The sequence below is a fragment of the Abramis brama genome (assembly GCF_963993115.1).
Source record: "Abramis brama genome assembly, chromosome: 21".
In the NCBI taxonomy this organism is placed as follows: Eukaryota; Metazoa; Chordata; class Actinopteri; order Cypriniformes; family Leuciscidae; genus Abramis; species Abramis brama.
Window position 1 is genome coordinate 3463082 of NC_139983.1, and position 27798 is coordinate 3490879.

At 38.3% G+C, this 27798-nt stretch overlaps 2 protein-coding genes across 4 annotated transcripts in view; one reads left to right on the forward strand and one right to left on the reverse strand.

The window, feature by feature from the left end:
• Positions 1–7859: 7859 nt before the first annotated feature.
• Positions 7860–27798, reverse strand: part of LOC311072364 (E3 ubiquitin-protein ligase TRIM39-like) — a 34658-nt gene continuing 14719 nt past the window's right edge. The window contains exon 6 of the mRNA XM_084097331.1: positions 7860–9233. Coding sequence (XP_083953457.1) covers positions 8758–9233 — 476 coding nt within the window. The 3' untranslated portion in view covers positions 7860–8757. The remainder of the gene's footprint in view (positions 9234–27798) is intronic.
• Positions 9227–19955, forward strand: LOC311072368 (uncharacterized protein). 3 transcript variants are annotated; one of them, XM_084097335.1, is made up of 5 exons: positions 9227–16121; positions 16526–16604; positions 16836–16885; positions 19196–19288; positions 19404–19955. In XM_084097335.1, exons 1-5 carry the CDS (start codon positions 16119–16121, stop codon positions 19491–19493), a joined length of 315 nt encoding a protein of 104 aa, XP_083953461.1. In that variant the 5' UTR covers positions 9227–16118; the 3' UTR covers positions 19494–19955. The 3 variants fall into 3 exon arrangements, 2 of the variants coding, with proteins under 2 accessions (XP_083953461.1, XP_083953462.1); XR_014604005.1 differs by having other exon boundaries at positions 15820–16121; positions 16730–16885; XM_084097336.1 differs by lacking the exon at positions 9227–16121 and having other exon boundaries at positions 16132–16604.

A 27798-nucleotide genomic window follows, 5' to 3' on the forward strand; every position in this document is an offset into this window, starting at 1 on the left:
CAGCGTTCACATGCCCAAATGCACACCAGTGCCTCTCTCTCTCCCACTGAGTACTTCTGTTCCGCCATACTCAGAGCCCGCGAAGCAAAAGCAATAGGCCTTTCAATTCCGCCATGCATCTGTGACAGGACTGCTCCGACTGCCACCGCTGATGCGTCACATGTCACCAGGGTAGGACTGGAGAGATCAAAATGAGCTAGTGTTGGTGGTGACGTGAGGAGGTGCTTGAGCTGCTGAACAGCACGTTCGCACTCTGCTGTCCATGCCCAGGGGGTGTCTTGTTTGAGCAGCTGTCGCAGGGGTGCAGTGATTGCTGAATACTGAGGTAAGAATCTGAGATAGTAAGCAGTCATGCCCAGAAAGGATGCAAGCTTTCCAGCTGAGGCTGGCACAGGAAGGTTGAGAATAGCCTCTACATTGGACTGCAGCGGTGTAATACCCGAGCTGGACACCCGAAGGCCAACAAAGTCTATTGCTGGGGCTGCGAACACACATTTTTCTGTGTTCAGCGTCAGATTGTGTCTAGACAGAGCTGTGAACACCTGTCTCAGGCGTTCATTGTGAGCGGCCTCATCCTTTCCATGTACAACAATATCATCTAAGTACACGGCCGTACCCGGGAGCCCTGCTAGGACAGTGGCCATGATTTTCTGAAAGCAGCTAGGTGCTGAACTAAGGCCAAAAGGAATTCTCATGAAACGGAACACCCCCATGTGAGTCACGAATGCAGTCAGATTTCTACTGTCTTTGTGCAGGGGTATCTGCATGTAACCTTGCTTAAGGTCCAGCTTTGTAAACACTGAGGAGCCATGGAAAAGTGTTGTGAGTTCCTCAATTGTCGGCAGCGGGTATCTGTCCGGCACCACTGCCTTATTAGGGCCCCGAAGGTCAATGCAGAGACGTATGCCCCCTGACCGCTTCTTCACAATCACAAGATTTGAAACCCAAGGGGAGGCATCGATGGGCTCAATGAGGTCTGCTGTTAGCATCCCCTGCAGTTCAGTGGTGACCTGGTCACGCATGGCGAGAGGCACTCTTCGTAGTGGCTGGATGACGGATGGTACATCCGGGTTAAGCAAGGGTTTGTGAGCGAAAGCAGAAAGGCAGCCTAAACCACTGAATAGATTGGGAAACTGTGTGTGCCATGGCGAGTCCACCTGAAGGATAGTCACTCCGCTGTTGTCATGCAGAGAAAACCCAAGACTAGTGAACAGGTCAAGACCCAGAATATTAGCACCGTGCTGTGTGACGTAGAACGGGAACTCTACCAGACGTTTCTTTCCGTATTGTACCGGCAGCTTAATTAATCCAGTCACTACAATGCTGGCTTGACCATAACCACAGAGTTTCAGATGTGATGGTTGTAACTCCACTTCAGAGAAAAATTTCTTGTAGGTGGCCATATTAAGCAATGACACTTTAGCTCCTGTGTCAAGAAGCAGTGGAATGCAACAGTCTTTCAGCTGTACACCACATGTTGAGAAAGTGACTGAGTGAGGGCCAACTGTGTGAATTACTGCTGGTGAGGGCTGAGATGTGGGAAGTGAGCCTGAGCTGGACTTTGATCTGCACCACCTGGCAAAATGGTTGAGCTTACCGCAATGCCTACACTTTTGGCCGATAGCTGGGCAGTCTGGTGACCTGTTGGCATGACGAATGGAGCCACAGTTGCCACACCTCCGTCTTTGTTGACTTGATTGAGGCTGCGTTTGCTGGATGATTGCACCTGCAGGCTGGAGCCCGTCATCGGTGACTGCATTTGCGAGTACAGTGGTAACATCAGTTTTAACTGCATTATTCTCTGCTGTTTTAGCTGCACACTGAGTAGCTTCTTCAATTTGGAGTGCTAGAGTGAGAGCCTTATCCAGTGTAAGTTTGTCATCCTCCATTAACAGTCTCTCTCTGACTCGTGCACTGCTTGTTTTTTCAATAAGTTGGTCTCTAATTAATTCATCACGGAGATCACCGAATTTGCACGGCTCAGCGAGACTTCTTAAATCAGCAATAAACTGGCTGGCTGACTCACCCGATCGTTGGCATCTTTGTCTGAAGTTTAAGCGTTTTAGCAGCACGCTATGAGTCTTTTGAAAATGTCCCTTTAATCGCGCAACAGCGGCAGAGTATGTATCTGCGGTGCCGAGTGACTGATAGATCCGTAATCCCTCTACTCCGAGACAATGGAGGAGAAGCGCGCGTTTTCTCTCATCCAAGACATCATCCAAGCCCGCGGCAACCAGGTACGTCTGAAATGACACATACCAGCGCTCCCACGGCACGACAGGTTCACCAGCGTGGGGCAGAAATGGCTCAGGTGGAGGCAAAGATCAAGCCATCCTCGTCGCCAAATGTTATGTCCAGGAAAATACACACACACACAGTGCTTTGACAGAACGTAACTTTTCCTTGTTTACTTTCTTAACAGTCACAGAATCCGGCACACTCAGGAGCATGCGCACAAGCATCCCTTTACAACGGTATTACGACAACAATGAAGAACTGGTTAACAACACAACATGCACTACCCATCTATTTGACAAATTCACGTTACTACATTTAAACTAATTCTTTACAACTTGTGTGAACATTTTGTACAAATAGAGAAATAGTTGTAAATATAAAACCTCGATCTTGTATTAATGTTGGTCAGAATTTGTGCATGCAACAAGTAAGATACCATAATCGAGCGTTCTTCCCCGTTTAACCCATACACTGCAGAAGAAATATATTTGATATATTTTGGAATATATGCAAATATTTGAAATTGGCCCAATAAATATATTTCATACTTATATTTCATATATTTTTGTTATATTTCAGAATATATTTCAGTGTATTTGGAATATATGCCACATATATTTTTGACACTTTTGGGGACCCATACAGAAAAAAATACATTGAAATATATTCTGAAATATAACAAAAATATATGAAATATAAGTATGAAATATATTTATTGGGCCAATTTCAAATATATAAATATAATATATTTCAATATATATTCCAAAATATATCCTGACAATATATTACAAATATATTTCTTTTGTGTATGGGAAGACGCTTAATGTGGATTAAGAAAGTGATATTCAAGCAACCAAATTGAGTACACAGCTTAATAAATAAAACGTATATTGTACAGACAAGCAGAAAAATATGAATTCAAAACGCGCCACATTTCACATCAAATGTTTATAAAGAAAACACTTAACAATAATGTATTAAGACTGCATTAAAAGACCAAACTCAGGGGGACTATAGCAGTGGCGGTTCTAGACCACAGTACTGGGGGGGCCAGGCAGGGGCCACTTGTGCTTTTAGGGGGCACACCTTTAACATTCATCTTAACCTATTTTCAGTATTATTTCAAGTCATTTTTCACCATGTCATGTATGACTGCAATCTCTAGAAAAAGCTAATAAATTATATTAGCTAAGCTAATAAAACAATTTCAATTCAAATGAATGTTTCATTATGTTTAATTGTAGTGTGATATAATGATCAATAATAACACATTTTTAGCATCTAAGCACATCTAGGCACTTTTTTACACCTGGGGTGGGCGATATGGCAATAATATCATATCACGATTTTTTTTTTTTTTCAGGAAAATCACGATTTTATCACAATTCTTTTTTCATGTTGGTTTTACTATTTTGCAAGTGACTGAGCATTACAGCCAAACTAATTTCCCTATTTTAAAAACAAAGCCTTATAGGTAACAAAATATAAAATAAAAAAGAATGGCAGACATTTAGGCCAAAGTGGCGAAGATAAAAATCTTTGTCATTATTTTCTTTGTTATTAAAAATTAAGAACAGAGATACATATTACACATACACAACTTAATATACAAATGAAATAAACTGCTTTATTTTTTCAGCTATAGGTGTAGGCTATTTAACAGTATGAGAAAGTAATTAAATGAACAAATATGAAAATAAAACACAACAGACTTAAAGTTCTCAGTCAAGAGCAGTGAATGATTTCCTCTGTGTATTTTGTTGTTTTATTAACATTAAAGGGATAATTATCCCCCAAAAAAGTCATAATTTACTCTCTTAAGTTGTTTTAAAGTTTCTTTCTTCTGTTGAAAATAAACGTTATTTGAAAGAATGTGAGTAACTACAACAGTTGATGTACCCCTGTGACTTCCATAGTATATATTTTTTCCTACTATGTATGGAAGTCAATGGGGACCAGCAACTGTTTGGTTTTGGGTGAACTATCTCTTTAAGGACAAGCGGCAGCATGTTTATTATTAGGGCTACTGTCTCTTTAAGAACTGCACGCGACACGTCTAATATACACGCATATGACAAGCAGATTTTAATTAATTTTCTCTGTTTGCTTTCACTTTAGACATAACCAACTTTGTTTATGTAAACAATGTCTGTATTTGACAGTATTAGCGCAATATAAGACTCAAAAGATAACTTAGTCCAGTAACAGGCTTTTAGTGCATGTGCGCGTCGAGTGTAGCTTACGCGCTCAGTAAAGCGCAAGTTTGAACAGCGCATCAGCAGCGAATGACATGTTTAACCGGCAAGGCTTTAAAGCACATGAAACAATGTATTTTGTACCGCATGGCGGTACAAAATATGACCGCAGCTCAGGCCTGCACTGGCTTTCCACAAAAATAAATGACGTGGAGCAATTTGGCTGTATTGCGTGTTTATGTATATACCTTAAAAAAGTAGTAGTATGTGCATGTCTGTCTGTGTGTGTGTATGTGTGTGTGTTTGTGTATGTGTGTGTCTCTGTGTGTGTGTGTGTGTGTCTGTTATGGCGCTCGCTTTTATGGCGCTCGCTTTGAGTCATTTCTTTCCTAACCAAGCTTAAAGACGTGTTAACGCCATATCTGTGAGTGTGTGTGCGTGTATGTATGCGTGCGTACATGTGTGTGCGTGTGTGTGTGTCTGTGCATGTGGATTTGTATGTGTGTGTGTCTGTGCGTGTGGATGTCAGTGTGTGTGCATGCTTGCGTTTGTTTGTATTCCTGCATGTGTGTGTGTGACAGTATCATCCTCATAGACTGTAAAAAATATGGACAAAGCGTCTGTGACGTCACCCATAGACTTTCTGAAGAACGGGTTTGAAGCCGTTTATGGGGGGTATGGGCGGCGCCATCTTGGAAAATCTTGGGAAATCCTAACCCCGCCCACCTTCTGACGCAGCGCGCGTCACTCAACTCGCTCTGCTTATCTCTGTATATATTTTAGGCAACGAAATATGTTATAAAACACCAACACCATCTATGTAAAACACCAAACTAACTCTTTTCGTTTCCATTTAAAGAAATCTTAAACATTATAGCCACACAAATGTTATTCACTGCACATAACGTTTGCCTTTTTATAACAAAACGAAATATAAAACACAAACCTGCCTCTTTTCGTTTTAAATATAATATAAAAATATTAAAAATGTTAATATGGTCCAGGCAATATGTGCGTACTAAACAACAGATTTTGCAGTAAACAACATTAGATCATATTCGTTGTATTAAAATGACAAAACTCAACCCAGTCTCTTTTTGATATATTTCAGTTTTATCAATATAAAAGTAAAAGGTAAAGTTACAAGAAGCTATACAAACAAAGCAAACAATTCAGTCAAACATAAAAAGTCAGCGCTCGATCTAGTCTAACCATACAACGGTACAGTTAAATAGCTTATAAATTTATGAAACTTACTCAGCCAAAACGATTGCCCAGGGAACAAATTATAGATTTACGTTACGAGACCAAAGATCGCCCGTTAGATATACACAAGACTATAGAGACGCCAGAGACCGCGGCACCTCAGAACGTCTAACCGAGCAAAGGCTGTTCCAGGCGGGGTACATCGCGCTGAGCGCCCGGTCATCGCTGGATCTCACAACTGGATACAATTTTCATAAATCTTTATAAATAAACCACAGATTTGAGCTTTAAACAACTACATTCTCGCCTGAAAAACTCTTAAAACTAAATTTCATGATACAGAAATAGTAGTATTATATGTCAACTGTATTAAAAAATGGCGCTTCTTATGTTGTCATGCTCCGTGGCGCTGCCTTGTCAGCTGTCAATCAAGCTGTCAATCAAAGTTAACCACGCCCTTATTGTCCTACATTTTATATCTAAATACGATCTAAACTAACGAGTTAGAAAAAAATTCACAGCCCTCATGGTTGTCAGGCACTCGGAACCTATCGAAAAATACAATAAAAATCCATGGGACCAACCTGTAAAAACATGAATTTATGCTGTGAAAACGGACATTTTAACATGGGGGCTATGGACATTTGCTCCCTTTTGGGACCTTCCCCTAGCGGATTTTCGATGTATTGCAGTTTTTCGCACTTCCGGGTAGGCTTCATTTTTCAGATGAGAATGTTGCCCCTTGATCATCCTAAACCAGCAACCCTTCGCTCAACAGCACCATCTACAGGCCGATGAGTGTACAGTCACTAAATGTGCACATAAATGAATTTATTTTATACCCCCCCATGGATGAAATTCTACGAAACTTAGCATACCCCCAGAGGATGTCAAGTTAATCATACACATGAAATATGGTGCAGTTCTGAACATCTCCACTGAAGATAGGGGCGATTAAAGCAGAATAATATTGCATTTTCATTTTTTATGGGAGGGGTGCAAATCACAAATGAGTGATTATGGGCTAGGTTGATGTGGGCCCTTAAGACCAACATACCATAAAAATGTCTTCATCCTCGGTGCCACGGTTCAGGTAGTTATTTAGGAAAAACGGCATTTTTTGGGTTTGGGGGGGCCCAGCGCGGGGGGGGGGGGGGGGGGGGGTGGGGTGGGGGGGAGTGGCCCCCGGGGACCAAACGAAATTTTTCCGTAAAAGTCTAGTGGGGCTACATGCCCACGAACTTTCATGTTCCCCGGTGTTTCGCTGTCCCTGGTATCGTTGACGGAAAATTCAGTAAGATGAAAAAAAAAAAAAAAAACTTTGACAATCCCTATATGACCGCTTTCGCTAGCTACGCTAGCGGCGGTCATAATAATGAATTTTTGTGAACTGCAGTGTCCCGTTCCTCTGCGTTAACATTTGATGTGAATATACGTCGTGCTGCAGTGTAGCCTAGATGAAGGCGCCGCAACTGAATAAATGCGCAGTTGTTTGGTGTGATTTTACGATTCCAAATTTAGGGGGGCCAGAGGGGGGGCCAAGCTTGTTGACACGGGGGCAGTGGCCCCCCCGCCCCCCCCAGAACCGCCACTGTAAAGGCCTACCTTATTAAAGCATAAAGAATTGCTGCACATTTATTTAATTCTGAATTTTACACACGCAAGTTGAAAGGCATTTGTTTGTGGATAGTAAAACATACTAACATTTATCTCTAACATTTATCAAGTTCATGGATAACTGAGCATGCATTTATTAATTGTTTTGAGTCTAAATTCATCCCATGTAGCAAAAAGTAGACAAGCTTTGGGACAAACTATCACGTCATAATTAACGGTTACACTTAACGGTTGCTCTCTGTCAATCATCCTGTCACGTGAACTGACCTGTCAATCATCTAAAAATCTGTGAAAGGCTTATAGATAATTAATTAAGTGTACACGGCTATGAAAAAAACACAGACTAAGAAACTGCTTCTTTCTGAGAGCTGTGACCTCCATTACTCCTGTTACACACACACACACACACACACACACACACACACACACACACACACACTTCAGCTAGTGACATAACTGCACTTTATTTTGCTGTAATTGTTGCTGTTTATTGTTTATTAAGTTTTGTTTTTGTTTAGGTCTTTTACTGAGATTCACTAGACAGAATTTCGTTGTACTAAAAACGACAATAAAGTCTAAAGTTTCATTTTTTAGACTCCAATTAAAGAAGAGACAATTTTATTTATTTTTCACTATATTATAAAATTTCTATAAATACATTTGTTTATGTATGAATAATAAAACAAACACTTGTGTTAAACTGCAAGCATAAGGTTAGGAGGAAAACTATATATAGAAATAAATGATATAAATGAAAAGAGCCTTAAGATAAATAAGGTTTTGAGATGCAAATTATCTTCACATTCATTTAAAATTGCCCTGTGACATCCATCCTATGACGTGACTGAAGACAGAAAGATAAAGGAACAAGAGAAAAAGCTCATATGACGGTGTTTAAGACAGAAAAAGACATTTCCACAATGAAATACATTATGCATATTTCATGTACATTAAATGATATTACATTAGGGACGTCTCTACAATTAATAACCCAGAAAAACAAGCAAAAACTTTGCTTGACACGCTTGAGTTTTCACAATTCCTAATTAATAATTAACCATTTAAAGAGTTTCAAGCTCTTAACCAGCGAGATTCTTAATAATTTCAGACAGAACCTTTATCGTACTCCACGTAGATCATAAACCACTGAAATCAGTTGAGAAATCCTTTACATCCATGGACTGAAGTGAGCAAATGATCATTTAAACTGAAATAAACAATTATTTACAATTTCATTGAAACTGTCCATGTGTAGAATTAGACTAATATAATAATGTGAAAATGAGCAAAGTGACAAACTTCACTGTTGTTTATTGATCTGTTAAAGCAACATGAGAGTGTGTGTGTTGCTGTAGTGCTGGATATCAGTCATGTGATCATCACGGCCCAATCACAGCCAGCGTACTGATATTCAGATCAACAGCACTCTTACTCATGAGATATGGAGTAAATATTGGAGACATGATGAAAGCAGGAAGATCCAGATCTACAGGAGTGACGTTTACTGAATATTGACCGGTAAGATCCTCAGAGAGGGATGACACCTGAAGATTGGAAAGAGTGTGTGAGTGAAGGTGGTTGTGAATGTGTGTAGATGTGTGTTAGTTACAGGATCAGAGAACGACACCGTTCCTCTGTTATAGTCCAGATTCACTCTCACACGATCAAGCTTCTGTTTAACAGGAAAACAAGAACCTGGAGTCCATCTGTACGTCACACACCAGATATCAGTGTTGAATAAATCACCTCCCTTCCTCTGGATTGCTGTAGTTACTCCAAGAGTCCAGTGTTCACTCTCTTTAACCTCCACATCCCAGCAGTGTGTTCCTGAGTTAAAACCCTCTGAACCCAGAACACAGGAATAGTTAAATCTCTCTGGATTATCAGGAAGAGGTTGATTTTTCCATCCCACACTGGTCAGATCATCAGACAGGACGAGACGTGGATCTGCAGTGTTTGGATCCAGAATCACAGGAGCTGATGAGACACAATCAACAGATGCTTTTATTCTGATCTTCATATAATGATCGACAGTGAACCCAACACAGATTATTATGAATTATGACACTCGTCCTGTTGATCAAACACATTTTCCTCTGATCACTGTCAGTGCTGTTATTAGTTTCACACTCGTTTTATCATCAGTGTTTAACGGCATCAACTACAAACATTAAATATGGGATTCAGACATTTGTGTCCATCAGGAGAAACTGATACTTTGGGAAATTTAACAATAAATCAATGAGATGTGTTGAGATTTCTGCTGTAGATGAAGAACTGTAAGTGTGTGTGTGATCTTCATCTGATCATCTTCATTTTATTGGCTCTTATCCTCCTTATTCTCGGGGCGCTGTAAAAAGTGAACATGGGTCTAAGTTGGATTACTAGAACTATTTGAGTCTATTTATTTAGTATTTCTGCTTTCCTAATCATAATTGATTATTGTACATTCATTCAACTTGAGCACATAGAAATTCACAGACACTCAAATATCTCGCTTTCACCCAAAGTATAATTTCCCTTTAAAGGGATCTCCGCGTCAGACGTTTTTTTCTGACGTCATGACCACGAGCCTGATATCTTTTCTTTTTTTTTAGTTTCAGAAACTCGTTTTATTCAGATTTTATAAATGTCAGAACGTCCCGTTAGTTTTTTTTTTTTTTTTTTTTTTTTTTACAACAACTTTATTGAGTTTTTTTTTCTTATCACAATAAACAATAAAGACGTCTGACAAAAAATATGACATCCTCAAAATGTACAATATAAATCTTATTGAATTATAAACTAAGAGTCACACCTCCAGCAAATCATCTGAAAAGACATTTTCTATACTGTTCACATGACAAGGGAGAACAAACTAGATTGAAAGAACTCAAAACAATAAAAATAAGCTAAAACAAAATAAATAACATAAAACAAACCAAATAAGAGGGACTTAGCTCATCTGAAGTGTTATTAAACATTTATGCAGTTTTTTAGCCTGGGCATTCTCAACCTTTATAAGACAGTTTTGGAACAGCAAAAGTTCATTTTTAAGTGCAGACCATGTGGGGGAGGACTTAGCAAATCGACATTTATGTATATAATATTTTGTTGCTATAATTAGATTATTCATCATCATAGAAAATTCATCATTTTTATTTTGTAGGATTACACCCATCTGAATGTTTTGATATGAAAAGAAATCTATGTTTATAGATCTGGAGGACAACAGGTTGTGAAGAGATTTCCATAAATTCTGAGCCAGTTGACATTCATAAAACAGGTGTTCAGTTGTTTCAACATTAATATTGCAGATATGACAATTGTCTACCTCAAAATGGAATCTTTTCTTTACAAATTCATTAGAGGGATATATATTATTTATTGTTTTAAAATGTACTTCCTTAAATTTAGGGGAATTGGATATTTTAGGAATTTTGTTCTAATTGAAGATATTTCAGATTTGTTATAACCAAGAAAGAAGAGAGTGCTTCTTGTTCTACCCGGGTACAAAATGTTAACAAGAGTTTGCTTAAGGAATTTATTATTACATTTTGTATCTACCAGGTCCACATAATCGACATCATTTTAATTTTGTGTAGTCTTGGTGATGCAATGTTCAAAAAATTATTCTTTATTGCTTGAATAAGGACCTTTGGAATGTTCTGTGTTACTTTGTTGTAATCCACAATTGAGCAGTTAATATTATATTTAGAATTAAATTCCTCCAATTCAAGAATATTACCATTTTCATCCAATATATGAACAATTGACCATATTTGTTTTTCCCACCAGTCTTTCAGAAACATAGATTTCCTTCTACACAATATAACTCTGTTGTTCCATAATGGAACATTGTGGGGACTGAAGTTATGTTTAAACATCAGTTTCCACTGTAACAAAACCTGTTGATGAAAAGTTGAAAGTTTTATAGGCAATTTAGATATTTCAAAGTCACATGTTATTAAAAATGTAATACCTCCCACTTTATCAAAGATATATGCCGGTAAGGAGAACCATATCTCTTCGCCGTTCCTCAAAATAGATTGGGAGCCATTTAATTTTCAATATTCCATTCATAATTTCAAAGTCGATTGCCTTTATGCCACCTTCCTCATAATTTTTCAACAGATCCCCTTTTCTAATGTAGTGATGTTTATTTTTCCAAATAAAATTAAAATTGATTCTATTAATTTCTTTAATTAACTTTGGAGAAATAGCAAGAGAGTAGGATGGATATATCAGTCTGGAAATAGATTCAATCTTGGTCAACATCGTTCTTCCAAATAATGTTAAATCTCTTTGTAGCCAACTGTTTAGTGTTTTTCCACATTTATCAATATTATCTTGGATATTCTTTTTTTTCACTTGTATCTGATGATTTGGTAATCCAAATACCTAGATATCTAATGTCATTTGACTGGTATATTATATAGTGAGGATTCAGAGCAGTTATGAATGCTCATCAGTTCACATTTACTCAGATTCAGATATAGGCCCGATGCTTGTGAAAACCGCTCTATCACTTTTACAGCCACTGGTATTTGTTCCTTATTTTGTAAAAACAGAGTTGTATCGCCAGCGAGCTGACTTATGAGTAACTTGTGGTTGTTTATCTCTAAACCTTTAATATTCAAATTTTTAACCGCAATTACTAGTAGTTCAGTCACTGCAATGAATAAAAGAGGAGAAATACTACAGCCCTGTCTTATTCCTCGTTCAACCTTAAATCTAGGACATGTACCTTCTGAGAGGGAAACACAGCTATTAATATCTGTATGTAACATAGTGATCATATCAAGAAACTTATTTCCAAAGCCAAAGTGTCTCAGTGTGTTAACAATAAATAAATGTTCCACTGAATCGAATGCTTTATGGAAATCCCAAAAAAAGATAAAACCAGGACCAGGCGGATGTTATTATGGATGGATCTTCCTTTAAGAAAACCAGATTGTGTTGGGCTGATTAATTTAGATATACCCGTCTTTAATCTTGCTGCCAAAACTGTTGTTAGAATCTTGTAGTCTGTATTCAACAGTGTAATAGGTCTTAAATTGCTTAATATTTTCTTATCTTTTCCAGGTTTTGGAATCAATTTTATTATTCCTTGTTTCATAGTTTGCATCAGTTCTTTTTGATTAATACATTTATTTATAGCCTGAAACAATAGGTGTTTTAAGTCTTCCCAAAAGTGTTTATAGAAGTTAGTTGTAATACCGTCTGGTCCTGGCGAACGATCAGATGCCATTTTTTTTTATAGCATAGTCAAATTCTACAATTCTTAGTTCCTCATCACAAACTTCTTTAAAATTTCCATCAATAACAGGAATCAAGTTGTTCATTTTATCAAAAAAAGATCATCTTGTTCTGAGTAGGAAGATTTATAAAGATTCCTATAAAATTTGAAAACTTCTTTTTCAATGCGTTTGGGTTCTGTACATTCCTCTCCATCAACTGTTAGACTACAAATCGAATTATATTCTTGTCTGCGTTTTTCTAATTTGCAGAAGTATGCAGTATTCTTTTCTCCTTCTTCAATCCACCGGGCCCTGGATCTAATATATGCACCTTTAGCTTTATCTATATACATTCTATCCAATTTGGATTGCAAATTACTTATTTTTTCTTTGTCCTCTTCACTCCAATCTGATTTACTATAAAGTGTCATGAGTTCTTTAACCACTGTTGCTTCTTGAGCTCTCTTTTCTTTATTCACTTTTTTACCAAAAGTTATTGAATGCTTTCTAATACTACATTTCAGAAATTCCCATTTTAGTATAGATGTGTCTAGTGTATTGTCATTTTTTATAGCAAAAATATTTTTTTAATGGAATGACAAAACTCTGAGTTTTTTAGTAACTGAGAGTTAAATTTCCAATAATCTTTTGGTTTGTTATTTTTATTACTGTTTCCGATTTTCAGGTTAATAATACAATGATCACTTAAAGGACAGTTAGCAATTTCTGTTTCTGTGACATGATCTGATATTGAGTTTGATATCAGCCAATAATCAATTCGTGATTTGTTTTGACCATTAGGTTTATGCCAGGTAAACTGTTTCACCCCACTATGTAAACTTCTCCAGATATCTATCAATTGGTTATTATTAGCAAAAGCTTCCAAAATTGGGTTTCTATGTTCACTCAATAACTCGGAAGGCCATCTATCCATCCACTCATCAGGAGTTAAATTGAAATCCCCTCCAACAATAATATGATCTGTGGGGAATTTTGCTTTTAGTTCTATGATAACTTCTGATATCTGATGTAACAGATTTCTATTTTTGTTATCTTTGTTATACCCATATATGTTAATCAGAATAACAAGATTAGCATCAATTTCCGAAACACAGGCTACCCAGTGTCCCTCCTTGTCTGCTTTTTCACCCAGAGTCTTACAAGGGCATCTGTTGAAACATATGGCAACTCCAGCCGACCGATTTGTCCCATGACTGAAGAGAATTTTATCTCCCCATTGTTGTGACCAAAACTTAACATCAGATATATCAGAGTGAGTCTCTTGAAGAAAGGTGCAATGTGCTTGTTGCCCTTTGCAAAACAAAAAGACAGCTTTTCGCTTAACTGAGTCTTTAAGCCCCCTTGTATTAAAGGAAATAAAAGAAAAGTCAGTATTTAACTGAAATACAGAACACATGAACAAATGAACTTTTTGTGAAAAAAATGTAGGGAGGTGGAGTAAAAACGTTGAGGTAGAAGTCCCATCACCCGAACTGATCCACTATGTATTCATTTCAAGCTCTAGTTTCAGCCCCTAACTTAAGTGTCCTCCATAATACGCTTGCCTTCGATGAATCCAAACGGGCCCCTGAAGCCTGCAGCCTTTCCTTCCTTTCTAGCCTGGTCGATTTTGGGCCAGAGAGCCTGTCTGGAACGCCAGTCCTCTTGAGTCAGATCTTCAGTAAAGCGAATCCCCTCTTCTTTGCAGATTGGAGAAGTTTTTGTTCGCCTCCAGATGTCATCTCTCACTGCTCGCCTCACAAATAAAATGATTATTTGTCGTTGCCGGTTGTCCATCATTCTTCCCACTCTGTGGACAACGTCGACCGCTTCATCCATCTTTACCGCCAGGTCCGGTGCAATCCTGCGAAGAAGCTCCACCACCTCCGCTCTTATGTTTTCATTGGCCATTTCTTTTTAGTGCAATTTTCCACCGGACAAAATTGCGATTGTTAACTCATGATTTCTGTCTGTGCGCACCAATCTTGTACTTCTATCTACTCCTCAACCAGACCACCTAGAGACTTCGGGTTTTCGGCATTATGTTAAGGAAGGTCTAATCTCGGGAACGCACAAAAAAAATCCAGGAAAAGATTTTGGATTTCCTGGAAAGTCCAGAAAAAAATCCGTTTTTTGCAAATTTCTCGGCAACCATAATAGCTATCGAGTTGAAACTAATTGCAATCGATAGCTTCTAAAATTTACAATAATATTAGAAAAAAAGAATTGATCAAAAATCTTTCCTTTATGCTTCAAAAATTTAATTTTGAGTGTTGTGATCCCATGACATGAGAAAATTGCGCTAAAACACTCACTGAGTTTTTATTACTTGTTTCCCTTTGATGCGCAGGCACCACCACCATCTTTTGTATCTGTCATTGTTCAATACCCGACCCCTCATGTCTTCATTTTCTTTAGTCAGTGTCTCCACTTTATTTTCCAGGTGTTTTATTTTCGTTTTACACTCTTTTAGCTCTTCTGCATTGGACTGCACCGATTTAGCAATAGAAGCTAGCATGGAGCTGTGCTGTTGCAACTGCGTGCTAAATTCTTCCACTCGTGTCCACTCGTCTTCACACAGCTTTCAAATGGGAGACTTTTTTGCGCCGGAGGCTTTCCGCTGTTGTTTTTCTTCATTTTCGTGCTGAGAACTGGACAAATGGCAGTTAATAGTGGATTTGTTTTTTTTAATTAACTATAACATCGTTATCGTTATCGACATCTGCCATTTTCTTTTTCTCTCCGGACTCGGATGAAAAAGGTAGGTTGGAAGTTTATTTTAATTAATATACTCGAAAATGCAACTTTTGGACGTGTGTTTTAGTTGTTTATGAGTTAATTAATGTTGTTTGTGAACATGAATACTAACGAAATCGTAATTAACCGAATTTTTGAACGTACGTTTGCGATATAGCGTTACTGAACATGTTCTATGTATACAATATGTTGCATTTACTCGTTTATTTTATAAAAATGTGTTCAGTTTGGATCTTGGTAGTGTGTGTATAAAATTATTTTTTTAAATTGATGCCTCCTTAACCGTCTGTGCCGCGCGAGATATTGGAAATGCTTTGGGCGGGAAGTGCTCAGGGAGTGGGATAAAATGCTTGAATTTGATTTTCTGCAGTAAAATATTGAGTATGCTTTTAAAGTAACGTTTGTCTGTTCTTTTATTTGTCTTTGAAAACGTTTGCTAGCTCTGATTTATTCATCGTCAAATTTTTTCGCCCAGAAATATGATGATGATGAAAGTCATTGGGTGCGTCTCAATCAGCTCCCTAGTTAAGCAATCAGGGCACTGATCAGGGAGTCAGCCCATTGACTGATTCCCTGATCAGTGCCCTGACTAAATTACTGAACTAGGGAGCGGATTGAGACGCACTCATTGTGCTTAACGCTAGCTTCATTTGCCTATAGTTCGCTGTGCTAGCTTCATCCAGGAAAAAATGTCCGGGTTTTCTTTAGTAGAAAATTATGATTTCTTTTTGTAGAAATAGTAACGTTAGTATTTTCACAATTAATTAATTACTTGACCTGTAGCAAACCATTTTCTACCACTTAAATACTAACTTACAAAATTTTACTCCCCTTAGAACCGAAAGCTTTTTTAATATTTAAGGAGGACACTTTGCTATAACGTTACATGGTAAGTAATTTTTATTATTTTAAGTAATTTATTCTATAATAGAGAATATTAATTACTAATGTTGGATATGTTTGAGTAAATTACATCTAATGTTATTGACTTGCATTTTATCCTCATTAAGAATTTGCATTAACTCACCCTTATGACATTCTGAATGCATGTGCCTTATTTGGTTTTCAGAAAAATATCTCTTTTGTTAGTACATACAGTGTAAACCAATTTTGAAGCTCAAAATGATTACGGTATTTGACGTGACATACAGTATTGTGCATGTAAAAGGTGCACAAGTACTAGCTGATTTAATATGAAAATACCAAATTTAAACAGTGTTTGTGTCAGTTTTTCTTGTGTCAGACTTGCATTGAAAGGAGTTTGTGTTATAAAATATTTACGTTTGCTTACAGATGGCAGGAGGTAGTGAACCAGGAGCTCAGTGTCAGGGATTTCAGGGCGAGGTGGCCTGCGCTTTTCAGACATTACGAGGTATTGAAAAAAGAAGTTAAAGGTCTAGTTTTACTGGCTAAATACATTATTTGAGTTGATATAATACAATTTTGCATGTGCAGTTTGACTGTTTTTTTTTTTGTTTTGTTTTTTTCTGATTTCAGATCAGTGCAGAGTTCCATAGACTTACGGTGGTTCCACTGGAAGACACGTTCTTTGCACAGTTAGATGTATACATGAGTGAACTAATCGGAGTAATACGTTCCAAAGGAGGAGCAACCCGTGAGAAGACTGCTGCAATTTTTCACATTTTGGATCAGGTACGTCTGTGTTTTACATTAATATCAACTACACAATCTTATTTTAGTCACAGTATGTTTAACAGTAACATTTAATTGTTAAATACTTGTTTTATAGCATAGAAATTTGAAATTGTCATCACCACCCAATCAAAATGGACAATTTAAAAGTGATAGTTCACTCATAAAACAAACAAATGCTGTTAATTTACTCTCCAAGATGTAGGTGACTTTTTTTCTTCAGTAGAACCGTAAAGAAGTTTTTTTTTTTTTTTTACCTGAAACTGTGGTCCATTGTGATTCATTTAATGCAAGTCAAAAAGAGTAAAAAAAAAAAGTAAACCAGAGGCAAAACAAAATTAATACCTGTGGGTCCTGACAATTCATTGAGGTTTTATGAAGCGAAACGATCGGTCTATGCAAGAATTATTATTTTTGACTCTCAAAGTGACTGTAGCCATTGACTTGCATTATATGAATCACAGAGGACTACGGTTTCAGCTAAAAAACTGCTATATTGAAGAAAAAGTCACCTACAAACATCTTGGATGGCCTGTAAATGAACTACTTTGTCCCTTTAATCAAGAATGATTAAATATATTAGGGTGTAAAGCTAATAAATGATTTGTTGATGCATGTTTTATTTTCAGACTAAATTATAAATGCAACTAATGACTAATAAGGATTACTACACTTTAGAATTAATTTCTTGATAATTTACTCACCCCCATGTCATCGAATTTGTCTTTCGTCTTTGTTACTTCAGTTAAAAAGAAATTCAGTTTTTTTAGGAAAACATTCCAGGATTTTTCTCCATATGGTGGACTTCACTGGAGCTCAACAGGTTGAAGGTCCAAATTGCAGTTTCAGAGCAGCTTCAAAGGGCTTGACACGATCCCAGTCGAGGAATAAGGGTCTTATCTAGTGAAACGATCTGTCTTTAAAAAAAAAAAGAAAGAAATGTATATACTTTTTAACCACAAAGGCTCGTCTTGCACTAGCTGCGATGCGCATTTATGCAATCACTTTGGAAAGGTCACTCGTGAGTCGTGACACGTAGGTGGAAGTATCGACCCAGCGGTAGGGCGAAAAATAAAATGTTCTCCTCCAGCTTCAAAATCACCTGACATCGTTGTTTTACCTTTTTTGTGAAAGGGCGTTTGAGTTAGTCTTTGCACTTTCGCTATGTAAACACTGGATCGGTACTTCCGCATGACCTTTCCAGTGTGATAACGTATTGCTTGAAGTCGTAGATGCGCATCGCAGAGCTAGTGCAAGACGAGCCTTTGTGGTTAAAAAGTTTTTTATATATATTTGTAGAAAATTACCAATTGTTTCACTAGATAAGACCCTTATTCCTCGTCTAGGATCGTGTCGAGCCCTTTGAAGCTCCACTGAAACTGCAATTTGGACCTTCAACCTGTTGGTAACCGTTGAAGTCACTATATGGAGAAAAATCCTGGAACGTTTTCCTCAAAAACCATCATTTCTTTTCGACTGAAGAAAGAAAGACATGAATATCTTGGATGACATGGGGGTGAGTAAATTATCAGGAAATTTTTATTCTGAAGTGAACTAATCCTTTACAGGGTTAGTTCACCCAAAATTGTATTTCTTTAATTTATTTACTCACCCTCATGTTGTTTCAAACCCGTAAGACCTTTGTTCATCTTTAGAACAAAAATTTAAATATCGGAATCTGAACCACACATAGGCAGCAACATCATTGCACTTTTCAAGGCCCAGAAAGAGTGGTTCAACCTTAATGTTATGAAGTGACGAGAATACTTTTTGTGCGCAAAAACAAAACAAAAATAATGACTTTGTTCAACAGTTTCTTTTCTCTCCTGTTGGTCTCCTATGCTGTTCATGTAGTAAACTCAGTGCAGAGCTTCCGGATTCCACGCCAGAATGCTGGCTCAGTATTGGCAGACGCTGTACACGTGAGCAGCACAACGCATATGTATGATGCTGACACAGGAGCTGGCCAATAATGAGCCGGCATGACGTGGAATCCGGAAGCTCTGTGCTGAACCACTTTAGTCAATGCAATATAGTTGTTATTTGAACCACAGTTACTTTTTAAAAGGTGATTTCTTCTATTTTGAACGGTAACAGACATCAGCGTTTGAATCTGAATAATGAACTTTTGTATACTTCTGTGATATATATATACTTTGGCCAGTCATTTAATACAAACTTTTATTGTTTTGTAAATGTTTATATTTTCTTGTCCTTTGCTATCCTTGGCGAAATCTGATTCTCTATTACAGATTACTCTGAATTTTTTAAATAAGAAAAATAATTTTTTTATCAATTGCTTTATCACAGACTGAAAACATTCACGTGAAAAGAGAGTGTGTCCTGAAGGCCCTAATCGTTTTCCTTGGGGAAAATCCTCAAGATCTTATCAAGGAGTGCCTTGTGAGTTGAAAGTCCGCATATTCTATTTTTATTTTATTTTTCAGAAAGTACAAATTTGTGTTTTGTAGTTATGAACGAAAAATGTAAAAAAAATAATATATATTCACTACTTTAGGAGAACCAGCAAGAGGATTGCGAGGGTGAGATGGAGCAGCTCACCATGGCGGTGTATGTTATTCGGAAGGAGGGTGGAGAACATCACTAACCACCGGCTGACATAGGTGTCGTCATCGAGGGTGTTAAAGTTTTGAATGAACTGCCTTCGTTCACATCAGCTTGTGCCTTGCTTCTCGGGATGATATACATCATCAATCTGGCTTATCCAAAACCACTTCGCTTTACATTCGAGGTATTCCAGAAAGTTCTCTTGCAGCTCGATCAGCACAAGATGTCACCCAAAGTTCAAAGTCTTTTCAGGAGACTACAGTGAACTCGCAGTAATGTTTGAATGTGCATATGTGTTTGAAAGAATGTCTCTGTTTTAGTTTGATGTTTCATGTGTTCTTATGTTTGTGAGACTATCCATTTGTTCAGTCATATGTCTAGTATGAATGTGTAGTTGTTCGAATCTGTAGGTGATTGGTTCCCTTTACATTGGTGAAAGGGTATAAAAACATGGCTCAGTTTACATTAGTGCATTACCTGTAAGCTATTCTAAAGCACTTCTAAATACACTTAATGGTTCAAGTTGTTCCAAACCTGTATGAGTTTCTTTCTTCTGCTGAACACAAAAGAAGATGTGTTGAAAAATGTTGGTAACCAGACAGTTGACTGTACCCATTGACTTTGTCTTTTTTTTTTCCTGCTGGAAGTCAATGGGTACGGTCAACTGTCTGGTTACCAACATTTTTCAACACATCTTCTTTTGTGTTCAGCAGAAGAAAGAAACTCATACAGGTTTGGAACAACTTGAACCATTTTTGAGTGAAATATCCCTTTAATTGTTTTTAGGTGGCTCATTTAAAGGATTAGTTCACCCCAAAATGAAAATTTCCTAGATAACAACCTCTTCTTCAGCTGTGATCGCGTGCAGCCCGTTTAAACACTTCAAAGACTTTTGAAACTGCATTGATTTGGACTTACAGTGCCCTCCACAATAAATGGCACCCCTGGTAAATATGATCAAAACTGGCTGTAAAAAATAAATCTGTATCGTTTATCCTTTTGATCTTTCATTCAAAAAATGTGCAAAATTCTAACCTTTCATTTAAGTAAAATGTAAAGCATACATCATGCAGATGCACTGGGACACATCCTCAGTGATGTAACCTGGGGTCATTGGGTGTTTCGGGTCTTTCAACATCAGACACCCTCGCCCAGGCGACCCGACCGGAGTTGATCAGACCCCGGCCTGTGTCCCAGCAGCAATTGCCCACGGTTCTGCCCTCTTAATCCACAGCCAACGTGTGGCTTTCTCTGCAGCTTCAGTTGCGGATCTGACCGCCTTTCTTTTAGCTTCCCCTGTGATGCCTAGGGTTTTAAACACATTGCAGAGTGATCGCCCTGCAAATCCTCTGCAGCCCACCTCCAGAGGCTCACAACGGGTTTGCCAGCCCTGCCTTCTACACTCTTCAACTAGCTCCTGGTACTTGGCACGCTTTCTCTCATTGGCCTCGTCCATGCGCTCTTCCCAAGGCACAGTGAGCTCCAACAAGATCAACTGCTTGGTAGAATCTGAGAATATAATCATGTCTGGACGAAGCCTTGTGGATATTATTCTGTTTGGGATCTTTAGCTGTTTTCCAATATCCACTTCCAGTTGCCAATCAGTGGCAGTAGTGAGGAGGCCAGACTTTGCTCTGGGTTGTGGAAGGGCTTTCTCTCCAGCTCTAAGAAACTTGATGCTCCTTGCATTGTGGTGGCCCTTGATGGTGTTAATGGCTTTGGCTATGCTCTCAGCAACTGCCTTAAGCACCTGGTCGTGGCGCCAGCGATAAGTAAAAGAATTGAATGTGGGGGGGGAAATCACATTATGAAATAAATGTTTTTCTCCAAAACACGTTGGCCACAATTATTGGCACCCTTTTATTAAATACTTTTTGCAATCTCCTTTTGACAAGATACCAGCTCTGAGTCTTCTCCTATAATGCCTGATGAGTTTGGAGAACACCTGACAAGAGATCACCGATCATTCCTTCATACAGAATCTCTCCAGATCCTTCAGATTCCCAGATCCATGTTTGTGCTTCTTCTCTTCAGTTCAGCCCACTCATCAGGTCTGGGAACTGGGACGCTCATGGCAGAAGCTTCATTTTGTGCTCCGCAACAAATTTTTGTGTTGATTTTGATGTTTGTTTTGGATCGTTGTCCTGATGGAAGATCCAACCACGGCCCATTATAAGATTTCTAGCAGAAGGCGTCAGGTTTTGATTTTTTATCTGTTGATATTTGATAGAATCCACAATGCCATGTATCTGAACAAGAAGTCCAGGACCTCCAGCAGAAACATATGCCCACAACATTAAAGATCCAACAGTATATTAAATTGTACACATGGGGTACTTTTTATCCTTGTGGTCACCAAACCCATCTAGTGTGTTTGCTGCCAAAAAGCTATTTTTTTAGTCTCATCTGACCACAGAACCCTGTGCCGTTTGAAGTTCCAGTCATGTCTGACAATTCAATTTGCTGGAGTTTGTTTCTGGAGGAGCGAGGAGGATTTTTCTTGAAACCCTCCCAAACAACGTGTGGGGATGTAGGGTTTTTTGTAGTTTTTTTTTTTTGTGGCTTTCTGACCCCAAGACTCAACTAATCTCTGCAATTCTCCATCTGGTGATCCTTGAAGAGTTTTTGGCCACTCAAACTTTCATCCTCGCCGTGCATTAAGACAGTATAGACACACGTCCTCTTCCTGGCAGATTCGTCACATCTTTAGTTGATTGGAACTTCTTAATTATTGCCCTGATGGTCAAAATGGGGATTTTCAATTCTTTAGCTATTGTCTTACAGCCACTTTCTATTTTGAGAAGCTCAACAATCTTTTGATGCACATCAGAACTATTAAGGGGATTTGGCCTTTGTGTTTCCTCATATTTAAACTCCTGTGAAACACGAAGTCATAGCTGGACAGTTTCATGTTCCTAGTCACCCTGGTGTACTAAAAAAGGTAAATATTAATGGGAATATACTTCAGAGATAATTTACTCGTAAAAAATTCTAGGGGTGCCAATAATTGTGGCCAACGTGTTTTGGAGAAAAACATTTATTTCATAATGTGATTTCCCCCCACTTTCAATTCTTTTACTTCAATGAAAGAATTTTGCACATTTTTTGAACGAAAGATCAAAAGGATAAACGATGCAGATTTATTTTTTACAGCCAGTTTTGATCATATTTACCAGGGGTGCCATTAGTTGTGGAGGGCACTGTAAATACGATGGTCACCAATGAAGTCCGTTGTTAGAAGAAAAATCCAGAAATGTTTTCCTCAAAAAACATAATTTCTCTCCCACTGAGGAAAGAAAGACATGGATATCTTGGATGGCATTGGGCTGAGTAAATTATTAGGAAATTTTCATTTTGGGGTGAACTAATCCTTTAAAGTCCGCATGAACCGGAAGTTGCAAACGACTTTTCTCCAGTGTTGTGACGAACAGTCTGCCTCGCTTGCCTGCTGTGAGTGTTTTTGCTTCGGTGCTGTAAGCTCCGTCTTAGCCTCGTATTTCCTTGTTTTGAACCATCATTTACTACAATTTCTAGTTGTTTATTATACTACTACTAAATACAGCTTACCCAACATCTCAGATTAACCTGACATCGCTAGCTTCCGTTACTACTAGCACAACACGCTAGTAATTCGCTAGCCTGCTAACGCGCCACCCGTGCGCTCAGCTATTTTTATTTATTTATTTTTCTCTCGCGCGCTGCACCTTTGAGTTCATAAAAGCTCAGGTGAGTAAGAATCACTCAACAAACACGGTGAGTAATGTCTTGTCCTGTTATTGTCACCTGCACTTCATGTCACATGTTTAGCATAGCCTTCTCTGTCGGCAATATAGGATTTATATGTGATAAATGTAAGGAGACAGTTAGGTTGACAGAGAAGATTTCAGAATTAGAAACACGCATCCAAACTTTAATTGAGGATAGTAAGAGTGCTAGAGCTTCAGATGTTTTGGATGCGCATAGCATAGTGAACACTTTACATGAGTCGGTTCCGGCTGAAGTAGAGCCTGTGCAGCCGGGCAAATGGGTGACAGTGAGGGATCGCTCTAGTCGCGGATCTAAAAACCACTCTTCCGTTCCGATTACCATAACAAATCGATTTGCCCCGCTCAGTGAAACACCCACTGAGAATGATTGTGCCCTAGTAATTGGTGATTCGATCACACGGAACGTGAAAATAGAGACACCAACCACCATAGTCACATGTTTGCCGGGAGCCAGAGCGCCTGACATCAAAGCAAATTTAAAAGTGCTGGCTAATGCTAATCGTAAATTCTCTAAGATCATTATTCAGGTCGGCACTAATGATGTTCGACTCCGCCAGTCGGAGATCACCAAAATTAATATTAAAGAGGTGTGTGAACTTGCAAGTACGATGTCAAGGACTGTAATTTGCTCTGGCCCCCTTCCTGTTCGCAGGAGTGATGAGATAGTTAGTAGATTGTGTTCGCTTAATGGTTGGCTGTCTAAGTGGTGTCCGCTTAATAATATAGAATTCATAGACAATTGGAAAAGTTTTTGGGGCAAACCTGACCTGTTGAAAAGAGATGGTATTCATCCCTCCTGGGATGGTGCTGCTCTTCTCTCTAGTAATATGGCACATAGTCTTAGAGCTCAAACATGACAATCTGGGGCTCAGGTCAGGAAGCAGACAGACTGGCTAAACCGACCGTCTGCTAGCGGCCTCACGTCACCCAGGTCAGATAAATCCCATCACATAGCCTCTTTCACCTAGCTATCATCATAGAGACTGTGTCTGCTCCCCGAATTTGGAAATCCAAAAAACGTTTTAACCCATCTAAGGTTAAAAATTTAATTGATGTTCAACAAATAAAAAACAGCTATAATACAGATGAGCAAATGCTAAAGCTTGGGTTGCTGAATATTCGATCGCTTACTTCAAAAGCACTCATTGTTAATGATATGATTTCAGATAATAACCTAGATGTGCTGTGTTTGACAGAAACCTGGCTAAAACCAAACGATTACATTACTTTAAATGAATCAACCCCGCAAGATTACTGTTATAAACATGAGCCTCGTCTGAAACGCAAAGGGGGTGGTGTTGCTGTAATTTATAGTAATAGTTTCAAAACCACTAAGAAATCAAGTTTTAAATATAATTCTTTTGAAGCATTGGTGCTTAATGTAAAAATATATAGTGTAAACGATAAATCACGTTTGAGATTTGTGCTGGCTACTGTATACAGGCCACCAGGGCACCATACAGACTTTATCAAAGAATTTGCGGACTTTCTATCAGAATTAATATTGACTGCAGATAAAGTACTAATTGTTGGTGATTTTAATATACACATCGATAATGAAAAAGATGCATTGGGATTGGCATTTAAAGACATTGTAAATTCAATTGGAGTTAGACAACACGTGTCAGGACCTACTCATCGTCGTAATCATACTCTAGATCTAATATTATCACATGGAATAGATGTTGATGCCGTTGAAATTCTGCAGCAGAGCGATGACATCTCAGATCATTATCTAGTCTCGTGTAATTTGCATTTAGCCAAGGCTACAAAGTCGACTCCGTGTTTCAAATATGTTAGACCTATCACTTCTGCCACTAAAGATTGCTTTATTAATAATCTTCCTGATCAGTTTCATCATCTCAGCATCCCAGATAGCTTAGAATAACTTGATATTATAACAGAAACGTTTAACTCTCTCTTTTCCAGCACTTTAGACACAGTTGCTCCGTTGCGCTTAAAGAAGATTAAAGAAAATAGTCCAACGCCGTGGTACAACGAGCACACTCGGGCCCTTAAGAGAGCAGCCAGAAAAATGGAGCGCAACTGGAAGAAAACAAAACTAGAGGTATTTCGCATTTCATGGAAAGAGAGCTCGATTGCATACAGAGAGGCTTTAAAAGCTGCTAGATCTGCTTATTTTTCAACCCTATTAGAAGAAAATAAACATAATCCTAGGTATTTATTTGAAACGGTGGCTAAACTAACGAAAAATAAAGCTTCAAGCCCAGAAGTTTCCAAGCAACACAGCAGTAATGATTTTATGAACTTCTTCACTTATAAGATTGATAATATCAGGGACAAAATTATAACTATGCAGCCGTCTACTACAGTATTGCATCAGGCAGTGCATTGTAGTCTCCCTGAGGAAAAATTTGATTCATTCGTTGCTATAGGAGTGGAAGAATTTACTAAACTCGTTAAATCATCTAAATCGACAACATGTATGTTAGACCCTATACCGACTAAGCTAATGAAAGAGATGCTTCCAGAGGTCATAGATCCTCTTCTTAATATCATTAATTCGTCTTTGTCCCTAGGATACGTACCAAAAAACTTTTAAGCTGGCTATGATTAAACCGCTTGTTAAAAAAACGCAACTTGATCCTACAGAATTAGTCAATTACAGGCCGATCTCAAATCTACCTTTTCTGTCAAAGATATTAGAAAAGGCAGTATCCTCACAACTGTGTTCCTTTCTAGAAAGAAATGATATCTGCGAGGATTTCCAGTCCGGATTTAGACCGTACCATAGTACCGAGACTGCTCTCGTTAGAGTCACAAATGATTTGCTCTTATCATCCGATCGTGGTTGTATCTCGCTATTAGTGTTACTCGATCTTAGTGCTGCATTTGACACCATTGACCACAACGTTCTTTTAAATAGATTAGAACATTATGTTGGCATTACGGGAAATGCACTAGCATGGTTTAAATCATACTTATCTGACCGTTATCAGTTTGTAGCAGTAAATGATGAGATGTCTCATCGATCACAAGTTCAGTATGGCGTACCACAAGGCTCAGTACTAGGACCGCTGCTGTTCACTCTGAACATGCTACCATTAGGAGATATCATTAGGAAACATGAAATTAGCTTTCACTGTTATGCTGACGATACTCAGCTGTATATTTCTTCAAAACCTAACGAAACTTATCAATTCACAAAATTAACAGAATGCATAGCTGATATAAAAAATTGGATGACTCGTAATTTCCTACTTCTAAATTCTGAAAAAACAGAGTTTCTAATTATTGGACAAAAAACTTCCTCACGTACTAACCTAGAATACTGTCTAACACTCGATGGCTGCTCTGTTAAGTCTTCGTCGTCGGTTAGGAACCTGGGTGTGCTCTTTGATACCAAACTTTCATTTGAAAGTCACGTGTCTAGTATCTGTAAAACTGCATTTTTCCATCTTAAAAATATATCTTAATTACGCCATATGCTCTCATTGAGAAATGCGGAACAATTAGTTCATGCGTTCATGACCTCAAGGCTAGACTATTGTAATGCTCTACTGGGTGGTTGCCCTGCACGCATAATAAACAAACTACAGCTGGTTCAAAACGCAGCAGCTCGAGTTCTTACCAGAACCAGGAAGTATGACCATATTAGCCCAGTTCTGTCAAAACTGCATTGGCTCCCTATTAAACATCGCATACATTTTTAAATATTGCTGATTACTTACAAAGCACTAAATGGTTTAGCTCCGCAGTACTTGAGCGAGCTCTTAACGCACTATAGTCCGTCACGTCTATTGCGATCTCAAAATTCCGTCCAGTTACTAATACCTAGAATATCAAAATCGACTGCTGGCGGTAGATCCTTTTCCTATTTAGCACCAAAACTCTGGAACAGTCTTCCTACCATTGTCCGGGAAGCAGACACACTCTGTCAGTTCAAAGCCAGATTAAAGACATCTCTTTGACCTAGCATTCACATAATACATTATAGACTTCTATAATTTAATGTTAGGCTGCATAGATTAGGTCAGCCGGAACCGGGAACACTTCCCATAAATCCTGATGTACTCGTTACATCATGAGAAGAATGGCATCTACGCTAATTTTAGTGTCTGTGTTTATCCCGAGGTTTTCCTGCAGCCTGCCGGATCCAGGCCGTATCCAGATCTGACGAAGGACCTTCGCCTGGACCGATGACAACGCAGTGCTGAAGTGCCAACTAGTCTCTCCCTATGGAGGATCCCTCTACCACTATACAGATAAGACGTTGTCGGGAAAATCCGTTTCGCGTTCCTACCCCAAAGCAACAAAATAAAATTAAATTCTTTATCAAAATTTATAAGGAAAGACAAGTACTTTGTTTAGGCTTGGCTTGTAGGGAATTCCAAACCTGCGTATTTTCAAATGCACATAACTATAGAACCCATTCTAAATGCACATCTGAACGCCATCAGCGTTTCTCACAGGCTCGCGTTTAAAGTCTGTGTAGAGAGAATGGTGTCGTCTTAGCAGCCCCTAATTTAATAACAAATGATCGTTGCGACGGAAGCAAATCAATCAAAACTAACTTTAGATGGAAAATAACATAACTCTGCTATAAAGCCAAAACAA